At 47.5% G+C, this 13,796-nt stretch overlaps 1 protein-coding gene across 1 annotated transcript in view; it reads left to right on the top strand.

Annotated features, from left to right (window-relative positions):
- Positions 1–328: 328 nt before the first annotated feature.
- The window catches only part of arhgap18 (Rho GTPase activating protein 18), a 27,708-nt gene continuing 14,240 nt past the window's right edge, over positions 329–13,796 (top strand). Inside the window, exons 1-6 of the mRNA XM_062550535.1 lie at positions 329–530; positions 6,322–6,500; positions 9,307–9,560; positions 11,294–11,357; positions 12,662–12,834; positions 13,430–13,595. Of these exons, the coding sequence (XP_062406519.1) occupies positions 415–530; positions 6,322–6,500; positions 9,307–9,560; positions 11,294–11,357; positions 12,662–12,834; positions 13,430–13,595 (952 nt within the window). The 5' untranslated portion in view covers positions 329–414. The remainder of the gene's footprint in view (positions 531–6,321; positions 6,501–9,306; positions 9,561–11,293; positions 11,358–12,661; positions 12,835–13,429; positions 13,596–13,796) is intronic.

Here is a 13,796-nt window from a genome sequence, read left to right on the forward strand (position 1 = left end):
TTACTAATCAGACAATAAAATGTAGGCTTTTGAAAACCCTACAAATGAACAATAAACTATCTTCTGCATTAGCCTATTGTTTAGGAGGATTGTAAAAATGTCCTTAATATGGAGGCTTGGTTAACGTTATGATTAAAATATGACTTATTATCCTGATGCTGCAGTCACTTGTCGTAAATCTACGGTCGTTTGCCAATATTGCGATGCCTGCCTGCTGTGCTGTAGCCGAGTCATTCAAACCGATCGGAACAATGGTGACTCCGCCCGCATTGCATAGCTGTGGGAATCTACGGGGCGGAGCTGATGGGTGATGGTTATTCACGTCGTTAGGGAAGAGAACAGCGGGCTGTTCCACACAGTTCCAGCGTCCACCCGAAGTTATGAGCGAACTTCGACAATAATGCGGCGTGCAGCATGAATCGTCAAGACGTGAAGGGAGTTGTCTTGACCGGCTATTACAGCAACAGTGAGTCCTTACCGCCCCATCCCGAAGTAAACTCTGTCGAAGAAGCCGATCCCTCTATTCCAAGGTGGGTGAGTGAGAGACAGTTGCCAAGCTTTTGGCGTTTTTGTTATGACAGCTCTTGGTTTAAAAGTAGGCTATTAGTGAAGTCCTAGCAATTGGGTGTCGCATAGTCAACACGATTCTTGAAAAGGGTGGAATTGTAGTCTGGGAACACTATATTACTTCTTCTGTGGTAGGGTATATTGTTAGTCTACTGTAATATAGTGTTGACAATGTTTTTCTAGGTCTCTCAGTGGACTGGATGCAAGCCCACTGAAGATAGTAAATAGCCTGTGGCTCGCAATTGGCTTTGTTGTGAAAGGTTTTTGTCTCAAATGATCCTCAGTTTGACATCATCATGAATAGGTGAAATAAGCTAATGTGATCCATCAAACCCACCAAGAGAATCACACTATTAGGCCATGTACTGCACATGTGCACAGCGGACATTAAACTTAACCTACTGTACCCTCACAACAAATGAGACAAGTGTTGAAATTGGATGCTGGTTGCTTTCCTTAGTTGTGCAGGCCACCATCTGTAACAGAAAGGTGCCTTTCAGGTCGCCGAGCTCCGACAGGGAAACAGGTGTCCCTGTCCACCAGCTGTGGAGGCAGCTCCCCAGTGGCCGGCGCTCTCTGTAAGGGGGTTGGTGTGTGTGTGTGTGTGTGTGTCCATTAGTGGCATGGGTTGCCAACTGGTCGTAGACTTACCGCACACATCTGGCTCTGTCTGTTTGTCTCTGCCAGTTGGCTCCTGTGTCCGTGGTCTTGTGTAGGAAATGGCAGACAGACAATAGAGATAAAAACAACATGGATCCTGGTAGTGTGGTCACCTCAGTGACAATACTGCTTTATTGTTGTGATAAAAAATGCCCGTCTGTTGTCTTTGGTGAGGCATTGTCTTGGAAAAACAGCACCTCTTGGACACTCACTCAAAGTGTCCGACGTAATGCTTTCTGTCTGGTCTGTTTTTGCTTTTGTGAAGCCAGTTATTTCTTACCTCCCCATCTACCTACACATTCCACATGCACAACACTGCCCATGGCCACTGCTGACTAATTTTAGAAAGGGCACTTAAAATTATATTTGTATTGATATGGTTTGTAAGCACAGGACTCAGAATTGAGACATAATGGCCAGTTGTGATAACCGAAAGGGTGTGTGTGACCTTCTCGTTCAGGCCAGTGCAGAAAGCATACAAGTATACTGTATGTCCGAGCCAATTCCAGTGAAATGAATGTCTCCCACTTTTCTGTACTACTGTATGACTGAGATCATACTGTTCCAGCACTAGGCTTGAGCTCTAGATGCAAGGAAATGTCAAGGTATAGAGAAGCTTAGACCCACACAAACAACATGAATTATACATAGCCAAGTTCAGCTGCGTTCTTTATGAGGGTAATAGGGTAGGTGGATCATCTCAGACCAGGCCGTGGGGGACAGACTTACAATATGAGTGTTTTTCTTAGCCTAGTTGTTTGTTTGCTAGCTTACTCAGGCAGCTATTAAAATGGCAGCCTTCCAGTAGTTTGTCTATTCTGCCACGGAAGCTAAGTACAAACTTGTAAGCTTAATAGAAACTCCTTAGAGGCCATGAGGACTTCTGAAGGCCACCAATATGTGCCCAATTAATCTAACCTTTGCATCATGTTTGCATATTTACCCACGGACAACAGGGTGGACATTACTTGAGTGGATAAAACTACTGCCCAAAGTGGTTCGCTCTGAATTAAAAAAAAAAAGTGAGTAAAAAGTCAACAGTGTGCGGTAGAGCGATTGCTTTTATTACTGCTCTTGGAGGTCATGCCAGGTTTTAGTCCAAGAAACAGCAACCTCCTCTTTTGTAAGTTCTAAATGAAAACATGACATATCGCCCTGGCATCACCTGCCTCAAATACCTGCGGCAGTGTCAACAACCGATGTAAATAGCTGGGCTTAGCGTGCAGAATCAACATAGGTTATCAAGGCTTTCCTCTGCCACTACGCGTCCCCTGATTAGTTTTCCGTTTGCACAGGTCATGTTTTTTATCCCTTCTCCACCTTGTGCCTGTGTTTGTATAATGCATGTGTGTGTGTGTGTGTGTGTGTGTGTGTGGCGGGGTCTGTTATGCCATTGTAAACTCTTTGTCTCTTGACTATTTGTGTGATTAAAGAACAAGTGATCTTGCAGTTGTTGCTGTTGCTGTCACAGCTAATCTGATGAAAGTTACTGGGGGGTTATCACAAATTGCACCATAGGTGCAGAAAGAGAGGAAGCTGGATACAGAAAGATAAAAAGACAGCTTGAGAGAAAGAGAGAGAGAGAGAGAGAGAGAGAATGAAATGAGATGCTTAGACCATTTACATTCAGAGAAAAGGCACTTGAGCCTTTTGCTAAGGCCTCGTCTTTGTTTAGGACCCTTCAGTAGTGGAGCCATGTGACGTGCTGGCTGGCTAACCATTAGCGGCGTAAAGCAGTGGTGGACTAACTTCTGCGTGCCATTCCTGGGCTTGTTGCCATGGAGCAGGGGGTCAAGAGACTCCAGCATCTGTTTCCACATGTTATCGACAGGCCAAAAAACGGGATTTTTAGTCTCTCTGAGAGGGAACACTTTTCCTGTGAGAATAGGAGAATACGTCCGGGAAGCCCGCGGACAGACGGTCCAAACGCAGCTGTGTAAGTTGACATCCCTTTTAGCTGACTGCAGCTGTAGCCTAACATCCCTAACGTCTCTGACACGGTTGTGGACGGGAGGCCTGCTTTGCTTTGTGCAGGTTTTTTTTCACTGATAGATTGTGGCTTCAGTTGAACCAAATTGCTAAGGTGGGATCTTAGGCTAGAGTCTTCAGTGCTCAAAAGATGTGATAAAATGAATAGAGAGAGAGAGAGAGAGAGAGAGAAAGGAATTGCCTCATGGCCTGGTTCTCGTGCCACAGTCCCTATGCCGTGTGGTTCTGCCCTCCTGCGTGTGTATGAAAAATCACCCAGCTATGGCCAAAAGACAGGCTCGTGCTTGTTTACCTCCCCCCACCACCACCACCACCATCTCTCTCTCTCTCCCTCTCTCTCCCTCTCTCTCTCTCTCCCTCCCTCTCTCTCTCTCTCTCTCTCTCTCTCTCTCTCTCTCTCTCTCTCCCTGCACCTCTTTGCCATTGTGAGCTGCTCATTTGTCACCGGGAGCTGGCGAGCTATACTGTATGACCTTTTCATTTGAATAGGAGTATCTGTTGGACAACACTGGGTGCTGTGCACTGTGCACTGCACAGCCCCGGGTCCCTTGACTTTGCTCGTCGACGAAGGGCAGTCCCAGCTCTCGAAGTTTGCATACACTGTTTATTCGTTTGACTCGCTTAGAGGGGAAGGTGGGGGGCGGGGGGGCGGGGGGGCAGTTGGTGGGAAAGGTGTTGTTTGTATGTGTGACTCTGGGTAGATTATATGAAACACTTTCCTGTTATTCCCTCAGCTGGATTTAGCCCTTGTTATTTATTAAACATGTTTGCAAAAGCCTGTTTGCTTAATAGTTTCAGTTCCACCGTAATGAAGTTTGCTAAACAGTCTCTAAAAGGGCGTCTCTAACTTTTGTGTGATGCTGGTAGGTGAATTGTTTACATTCCTTCTTGAAATAGTCTTGCATTTTTCAGGGAAATGTAAAATGTTATGTGTTTTATTACTGGCTTCAGTGTACCTTTGACCCTTGTTTGGAGGCAGTAAGCACCGTGCCATCAATTATCTGTAGTCATTTACAGCCGACTGTGTATGAGCGAGATTAGACTTGGGCCCCACTCCTTTGTGTCCTCATTTGATAATTCTGAGGGAATAGCTCTCAGCGCTGGCTCTGCTTTCGTTTCTTTTTGGCCCTTCGAGAGCGTAGTGTTTGTGTACTGTACAAAGTGCTGTGTCTTTTCAGATTGGAGAGGAGGAGGAGGTGTGTAGTTTACCTGGCGGCACGAATGTCATCTGTCACCGATACCCTGAGCGCTTCCTGCGTCCGTGAGGTCAGACGAGAGTCATCTTACACCCACTACCGTTTTGCTACGGTGGCCTGGCGGTCTCTTTAGTTTTGGCTCCTTCGCTTGGTCTTTTTCCCAGGGCCCATTACAAAGCAACAAAGCACTGCTCTAAAGGCATAGGAGTTTTGCTGGCTATATATACTTCACTGTGAGACTGTAATATTAGCTAGCCTCCGGGTTGTTGCGTAACAACAAGAGGTACAGTGGATTGGCTAGAATTCTCAGGTATCAGTGTGGTCGCCTAGGTGTTTTTATAGCCTGTCTGTGTCTCTCTCGCAGACAGACTGTCTCGACTCCCACTGCCTCTGTATTTATCCGTGTCTGCCCCTCACAAACTCTCCCAAACTCTCTCCGTCCTCAGAGCAGGCTAGGTCTTTTTTTAAAAGAAGACACCATTAGTCCTGGCAGACTGAATTGACCCAGATTGACTGCGTTGCCGTGCAGCAGTGGTGTGGGGGCCGGTGCGTAAGCAGCAAGTCATTTGCTCCCCACGGAACTGCTGACGCTTCAGCATTTATTTTTGCTTTCCCCTGACATGGCATGGCAAGCTACCAGGCTGCCCTGGCGTGAGGGAGAGGAGGGGCACTCTGGCTCATTTGTGCCCAACAGGGATTCCCTCGCCTTGGGCTGCCTTGGATGCAATCTAGGTGCCCTTGGTGTCATGACGCATAAATCCCCACTGGCTTTGCATTTCATAGACAGCAGATTGATGTTTTTTTTTATTTAGTTAAAATGAAGTTTAAAGGGCAGTTTGACAGCAGGGGTTGATCTATGCTAAGTGAAGTAGCCCATCTTTTTGTGGGTGTTTTATGAAACGGTTATGTAAACTTAAAGTCAAGGAGATGAAAAGCTAGCACGCTACACAGTAACTGCCCTTTCTCTTGTCTGTGTCTGTATGCTTGTGTGAGTGCATGCAGACTTGATCTCTCTCCGTCAGCCTTGTGCTGTGTTGTGCCTGAGTTGTGCCTGAGTTGTGCCTGCGTTGTGCCTGCGTTGTGCCTGCGTTGTTCCTGCGTTGTTTTTGAGACGTGCCTTGTGCCTTTTCCCTCTCTCTTGTGCCGTTGAGTGACTCAGTCTTGACGGCGGCTGCTTTGGCACTCGGGTGAAATGTTTGCCAGCGGGACGCGAGCTTTTGATATGAATGCTGCATGGATTAAGTTAATTAATTTAATTAAAATGGATGCCTGGAATGCCACAGCGCGTTGTTGTGCTGCTCAGCCTCAGCCCCATGGGAGAGCCGGGTGCCCATGAATAGTGTCAGTCAAGTGCTATGCTAAACAGGCCTCCAGGTCTCCCACTCCCGAGTCCTCAGCCCAACTCTTATTTCCAGTGAATTTTCTATGATTATTTTATAATTTTGTTTGCCATCCCAACAGCCCTAGGCCATGTGTTGCACATTTCTGAGATGTTTTCTTGTAAAGTGTACTGTACAAACGCTCTAGCCTAGATGTGGATTGGAGTCCTGCTGGTTAGAGCTAAATGTGAAGTGACCTCCTAATTAGCTGCCATTACTGTCTTACGCAGTAGCTGGCGGAAAACACAAACACTTTTCAGTAGCGCTGTGGACTATCCCATCCTTGGGTGAGTGGGTCAGGGGGCAGTTTGGGGAGAATGGGAACCCTGTCCCCTGGTCAAGCCCTCGTGAGTCCAGTCCATTTCCAGAAAGTCACGCTGTCCATTAACACGGTGACTCTGAGTCACACAGTGAGTAAGCCATGGAGTCTTGAATCAGTGGCCTCTAGCAGTGTCCAGTGTGCATGAATTTGACCCTTGTGCCCCGCTCTCTCTTGCCCCCAACCCCCAACAACCCCCCCTCCCCCTCAGTCGCAGGACGGGACACTACAATGTCCAGAATCGCTCCAAAAGCGCTGTGGCGAAGCCTCCGTACAGCCGCTGCAGCTCGCAGGACTCGCTGGACATGGACGCCTTCTGGAAGGAGGTGGAGAGCATCGGAGAGTCCGACAGCGGCCCGCAGGAGGAGGTCCAGCTGAAGGTGCCAGACGGTAGGTACAGTAGCTCTCTCTCTCTCTCTCTCCCGCTCTCTCTCTCTCTCTGTCCCTCTCCCTCTCCCTCCTTCTCTCTCTCTCTCTCCCTCTCTCTCTCTCTGCCTCTGTCTCTGTCTATGTCTCTGTCTCTCTCTCTCTCTCTGTCCCTCTCCCTCTCCCTCCCTCTCTCTCTCTCTCTCCCTCTCTCTCTCTCCCTCTCTCTCTCTCTGCCTCTGTCTCTGTCTATGTCTCTGTCTCTGTCTCTCTCTCAAATTCAAAGTTGCTTTATTGGGACTGTGTGGGAACAGTGTTACCAAAGCTGTTGTTACATACAACATAACATACGAGAACATACGACCATAAGACAAAAACAAAAACAGAAGATACATAGGAGTTGAGTGTGGGTACATCAGTGTCGGGTGGACGCTCTCTCTCTCTCTCTCTCTCTCTCTTAATGTGACCTTCTCTAAACTTTTGAACGCGCATGTGCAACAGTTTAATGTTTCAGGACTTTCTGTACTTAAACATTAAATTTCACCCGAAAGCCACCCGAAAGCCAGATATCCCTTTTTTTTTTGTTTTTGTGAGTAGTGTCAAATGATAAACTGTTTAGAGCTGAACTTATTCCATATCTGTTGTATTCACAAGAGACTCCTTGCATACTTGCTTGGGAAGAAGGTGCAAAAATTCAGGGAAAAAATTTTGGGGAAAATTCAGACCATGTATGGAGTTTCATGTCACTTTGTTATTCATGTCATTCATTTGTGCAGCATCACCATAACTAGATCTTTGATCATCTAGTGGCCAGGCCAGCACTCAGAGGAGCATCTTAGCCAGGTCTTTCTAGGATATCGGTAGAGTTGGAGACAGAAAGGCAGAGCGAGGGCCGGCTACTTCCTGGCACAGCCATCTCAAAACAAGGACGCTGAGGGGGCCAAACTGTGACGGGCGTTAAGCTGAGCGATCTGCACGAGCATCTCATACAGTGTGTGTGTGTGTGTGTGTGTGTGTGTGTGTGTGTGTGTGCGCGCGTGTGTGTGTGTCTTCAGCGGTGTTCAGCAGACAGAGACGGATTAGGCACGCTCCGTTATGGCCATTATGGCCTGTACCTGAGAAGAGTGTGTGAGAGTGAGGAGAGTGTGTGTGAGTGAGGAGAGTGTGTGTGAGTGAGGAGAGTGTGTGTGAGTGAGGAGAGTGTGTGAGAGTGAGGAGAGTGTGTGTGAGTGAGGAGACAGAGTATGGCCGGAGTGGATTTGATGAGCTGTTTTTGCCAGCCCATCCCCTCAGATTTAGCTCCATACAGATAATAGGTAGGTTATTCTCTATATTTGGAAATGAAAGGCAAGCTGCACCCAAGGCTTTGAAGATGCTATCTCCGGTGGACGTGAGGAAAACTGACAATGGCCATGTCTGAACCTGCAGGAAAAGGGCTGTAAACAGGGACAGTGGAGGGGGATTTTTTCTCCGGGTACACACGGACTGTTTTTGTCTTTAGAGAGGAACCTGAATGCTTCCACTTCCTGCCTAAAGTTTGTGCGTGTGTGTGTGTTTGTGTCCGTGTGTTGATTCTGTGTCTTCTTGTTATATACAGGAAGAGAGAGCGGGAGACTGTGTGTGTGTGAGTTTGTGTGTGTGTGTGCGCGTTTGTGTATGAATATACTTGCCTACTACACATCTGTGTGTCCAGTTTGTATGTGGCTGGCAAATTAGCCAGACAAAGGATTTGACGTGTAACACACATATCAGGAAGACTAACACAGAACTGTGTTTGCTTGTGCATGCTCCTTACCTCAATCTTCACAGTATGCAGTTGTACTGTGTGGAAAACCTCATATTTCACTTTTCAGTCGGGGTGGATACATTCTTTCACAAGCTAAACTGTAACTCATTTGAAATAAGTAGCGAAACTTAGCCAGATCTGTATTTCACAAATGAATTTGTCATCTAGATATCATAAGTAGTCACCACAGTCTTATTTAACTTTAGTAATTTATCCCATGTGTAGTTATCAACCACATTACCAGGGGAGTTACTGCAATGCTTTAGATACCAATGGCTGACTCATGGTCCTCTGCTAGCCAGTGTGAGTGTTTGTGTGAGCAAATGGCTTCAGTGTAGGAAATCTGAGCTCTGTGCTGTCTAGTGCCAGTAATGCTATGTCATTCTGTGTTTTGGCTCTGTAGACTCACACAGTAGCGAAGCCCCATGAATGAAACTTAGGAAGTTCTTTCACTTCCCAACGCTGAGTTCCAACCCTGGGCCATTGCCCTTTGCCATTTTGGTGGCCAGAGGGTGGTTATGAATAAACATGTCTTAAAGGGGCAGGCACAATTAGGCCATGACTCCATGACTTGGAACCACAAGCAGAGCATGGTGCCAATCCAAGATATACTTGGTCAAGCAGATGTGCATACTTTTACAATATGTCAGTGCAGTATGCTCTTAATGCATACTTTTACAATATGTCAGTGCAGTATGCTCTTAATGCATTAAGGGCCGGGTTCCGTAGATGAAGTAAAACTAGTCCTTGACTATACTGTAAGAACACTTCAATGTATATTGATCAGTTAATCAAGACTAGACAACACAGCTCTACTTCAAGCAGTTGATGCCATTTGGAGAATCTTGATTTTCCCAAGATTTTAGTCTAGGATAACGCTGGTTGAAAAAGTGTACTACTTCATTCTTTTTGTCAGGTTGAAACATGACTACTACCAAATCTCTGTTGTTATGTAATTCACTTTTTACCTGCTAGTTGCTGAATAATCATGGACCGTGTTTTGGTTCTGAAGTCAGCTGACCTGTTTGCCTTCCTGTCCTTCAGAGGGGGAGCACGAGGAGGCATGGCTGGCCGCCGCAGGGCTGACCTTACTCTTCCAGGAGGCGGAGGCGGAGTCGGACCCGGACGCCTCGGAGGACAGCAAGGCCATGCTGTCCACGCTGACCCGCACGCAGGCGGCGGCCGTGGAGAAGCGCCTGCAGCTGCTCCAGCAGACCCTGCGCAAGCGCAACAAGCAGTACCAAGTGCCCGACGTCAGGGAGATCTTCAAACCGCCGCCAGGCTCCGCAGACACCCAGGTGGGCAAGGGAGGGGTCATTTGCTCTGATGACTGGTCACTCTCAGGCCTTTGGGCAACTTCTTTGAGAAGAAGGGTCCATATGATGGGGTGGGAGAGAGTTTCATATCATGTAACGAATAACACTGCAAGAGAAATCCAGTTATCATATAGCATTGGAAAGCTAGTGATTCCCTACTGTACACATGATTGACTGATGGGTCCGTGTTTTGATTGGTTGGATGCCACCTTGTCTTCATTGGCTGGATGTAGGTGAAAGCCTAATTTGACTTATGCAATTAGTTGTTATTTGAATGGTGGTACAACTCAAGGAATGCTTACATTTTTTAAATCAGTTCTCCACTCTTTGTTTACGTCTACTACAGGGCTAGGTTTAATCTGTAATCTTAATAGTCACTATTAAAGGAAAACTGTTTATGTTTGAGAGGGTCGGTACACAATCTACAAGACTCTTGCATTTCATTTATTCATTTCACAGCCTTGTTGGCAGCCAGAGTAGCTGTGTGATGTGTGACATGTCAACAGAGGTATTCCCAGTAACATAAACCTGATGGCCTCATTTAATGACCTGAGGAAGGCCATTACTGACAAACAGACTTCTGTTTAAGGTCACTTGAGAAAATTATTATACACCCAGCAAGTTGTTTCTAAACAGAGACAGAGGTGGTGTTGGAGTGGCCTCCGTCCAGGACGAGGCTCGCAAACTGTCAGGAGAGCAGATACTCCGGTGACCAAGACCGTTAAGCGTACGGCGCGGGCGTTTGTTTGGATGTCCCACCTCTAGTGGTGACTACGATAACATCTGTAAAGTTCCGGGTGATGGATGGTTGGCTGTCCACGGCTGGCTACCGCTCAGGTGCCACCCAGCTCCTGATCTGGTTTGACAAAGCTCAGGGCTCTGCCCTTGAGAGCCCCTGCATCATAAAAGTGTCTCTTCAGTTCAGTGGCCAGATCTTTTCATCACCGCTCACACTGACCAGGGTACAGGGCGCATACTTAACGAGGACTGCTTTCCCCCTCTTGTTCTGTGTAGGTTTTCCAACTAGTACCAACTGCTTGAAGTAGAGCTGTGTTAAACGCTAAAGTGTTGAGTAACACTGATACCAAACAAAGGCAAGCAAGGGCTTGAAATCCTATTTCCTATTCTGTGCTGACATCTCAAATGACAGTTGAATAGTCAGCAGCTTTCACTCTGTTATTGATTAATGTGCAGTTGTAAGGACGTTTATAGCTGATCTAACATCCCCATATGCCAAAAACTCCTCTGATATGATCCGTGAAGGGGTTTATAGTACAAGTGAAGATTACTGGTTAATAGGTAGTTGATTAGCAGTGAAGGAATAGTTCCAGAGATATAACTTTGAACCCCTCACAACAAATGGCAGATAATGGATAACCTATTCAACCCTGTCCAGTATAGTGACTGTTTATCCTTTTGCCTTCTAGAGAATAAGCATGTTCAGTTTCTTGTGAAAATGTCACAACTGAGGTGTTGATGGCTGGCTAGAGTTTTGCATACGGCTCTGTTCAGAATGAATATGTTTTGAATGGTAGTCAAAGCACATGTAGTGCATGACAAGTGAGTTAGCCGCGCGGTTTGGGGAAGCTAGGTGAGAAACTTAAGCCTCGTCAGCAGCATGGTCCACCAGGCAGGTCTTGCTTGTGGCACGTTTGCAACCACCCCTCGACTGATTACTGTGCATCTCTTCTCTTCTTCTCTTCCTGTTTCAACAGCCCGGAGTGGAGCCACAGACCCCAGACAGAAGTGAAAATGGCAAACGGGATGTTGCGTCCTCTGGTATGTGTCACAGCGCCAGAAGACTGGCCTAGGCATGTTCCCTCGCCTCCTCCACCCCCCCCCCCCACCCCCCACGGGCCCTTATCAGGAGCTCATATCTTACTTGACGTGTCTCGTCTTCTCCCCTGTCTTTCCATAATGGTATCTGCTTGTGCTACGGGCCCCTCTAGGAAAGAGGTCATTGAGGAGAAGAAAAGTATTCAAACTAGTGTGAGTCAGCGTCAGTGTGCCATACTGTAAGTGCCACGTCAGGAACTCAGAGGGGGAGTGAAAGTGATAGTGTGTTATGGCAGCCGTGGGGGCATATAGCCTCCCCATCAGCCAGTCAACGGGGGGGGAAAAAAGATGGCAGTGGTAAAAGAAAAGTCACGACACAATCTCTCCCACTCCCCATAGACACACTGAAAAAAGATAAAAAGGGGGGAAAAGTGTGGCTTGTAAAAAAAAAAAAAAAAGCCTTACTGCAGCATTATCACAGTGGGCAGTAGGCTGGAACTTGGCTGCATGGCTCGTCAGTGATCTTCACCCAGGGGGGGCTCAGGGGGATGTGTGGACCCTTTGTTTGTCCCCCTTGACCCATGCTGGATCCATTAGCTTAGGAACCCCTCCTGGGCGCCTCACTGACCGTCCCCAGGAACCGACCCGATCCAGCAGAACTTTGAATAGTGCTCCCTGTCTGTTAGATGCTGAATAAGGGTTGTTAGCTGCAGACTTTCATCTCTTCCCATAAAGCCTGCTGTCTTAAATGAGTGATGCATATTTGTGTGGGGGGCATCATGAGGGTATGATTGACCAGAGCGTGGCACGTGTGACATGGGTGGACCTCTGAGGGTAATGTCACCAATGACACTGAATGGAGTTTGGCCAGCGCCGGTTGTCATTTTTGAAGGTCTTGTTACGTCAGAGAACCAGGAAAAGGAACATGTTGTTAAAATGCTTGACTGTACAGTATCTCACGTTACCTGTGTGTGTGTGTGTGTGTGTGTGTTTGTGTGTGTGTGTGTGTGTGTGTGTGTGTATGTCAGGTTTGGTTGGCATGTGTTTTCATTTATTTAAAATGTTGTCAATACATATGTGTGTTTGTCTGAAAGTGTATTTATTTTGTGTGGGTGTGTGTGTGTGTGTGTGGGGGTGAGAGAGAGAGAGAGAGAGAGAGAGAGAGAGAGAAAGAGAGAGAGAGAGAGAAAGAGAGTACATGTACAGTATGGGTGTGTACATAAATTATTTGTTGGTTGTGTTTATGCACTAGTTAACATGCATATACTGTATATATGTGTACTGCATATGTGTGTGTGTGTGTATAGATGAGTCCAATGGGAACGGAGCATGTCCCCCTACCAGCCAGCCCGCCCCCGACACAGAGACAGACCTCAACCTGGAGGTGTCGTTCGCCGAGCAGGCGCTGATCTTCAAGGAGAGGTCAAAGGGCGTGGAGAGCTCGAGCCCGAGCGAGAGCGAGGCGGACGACAGGCTGCCGGTGAGCGAGCGAGCGTCATTAAACATTAACGCGCGTGTGTGTGCACTGATTTACCTGTGTGTGCCGTTGCCCGAGCAAAGTTTACCTGCGACAAAAACAGGAAGTCCAGCTCGCAACTCTCAGGAGGGGACAACGGCGTTAGAGAATAGGGCGGGCGGGGCGGGGTGGACTGAGGAATGTCAGCACTTGAGAGCGGCTTGGACAACAGGACGGGGTGTTTGTCCATTAAACTGTAGGTCACGGTATATCTAGAGAGCAGTGGAGGGCTACAGATTACAAGTGATTTCAGTCCAAATCCAGGCCACAACGACGTTTGGAAGCATGGGATGATGAGGGTTTCGTTTCTTTATTGTTTGTTCATGTTTGTTCAAGTCCATGTTGTTTTGTGCCAATAAAATGGAAAAAAAATCACGTCACACAAAAGTCATGACATCTTGTCCGTGTTGTTGTGTTAGGAGCGGTCTGCCTTTTGAGTGTCTAAAGTCTAAAAGCATTCTGTGCTGAGGTGACACCTGGTGGACACTCTGTGGAACATGACAAAGCCATCTCCTGTCTTTATGCTGACTTTATGCTTACCTCTCCTGTCTCCCATCAGAATTTCAAAGTTCCCCCGGACAAGACGGGCCGCACCAAGATCGGGGACCTGGCCCCCCAGGACATGAAGATGGTGCGGCGGCTTGTGCTGATCGAGATGACCGCTCTGTTCGACACGGCCAGGATCGAGTGGAAGACCAACAAAGTGGTCAAGCAGAAAGAGAAAGGTAAGGCGAGAGAACGCGGAACCGTCGGCTTTCCCAGGGACAGAGAAATGGGGGGTGTAATGGATTGGACTGTGTAGCGGAAAGATTCCTGGGGGTGGGGGGGGGGGGGCGATGCGGATTTTTGGAGTCAGGGGCTCAACCAGGTCCGGTCTGTCTGGTGCAGTCGGAGATGGTTTTGATACTCGCCAGTTAGAGAAACAG

Source organism: Sardina pilchardus, chromosome 12 (genome assembly GCF_963854185.1).
Source record: "Sardina pilchardus chromosome 12, fSarPil1.1, whole genome shotgun sequence".
Classification (NCBI taxonomy): Eukaryota; Metazoa; Chordata; class Actinopteri; order Clupeiformes; family Clupeidae; genus Sardina; species Sardina pilchardus.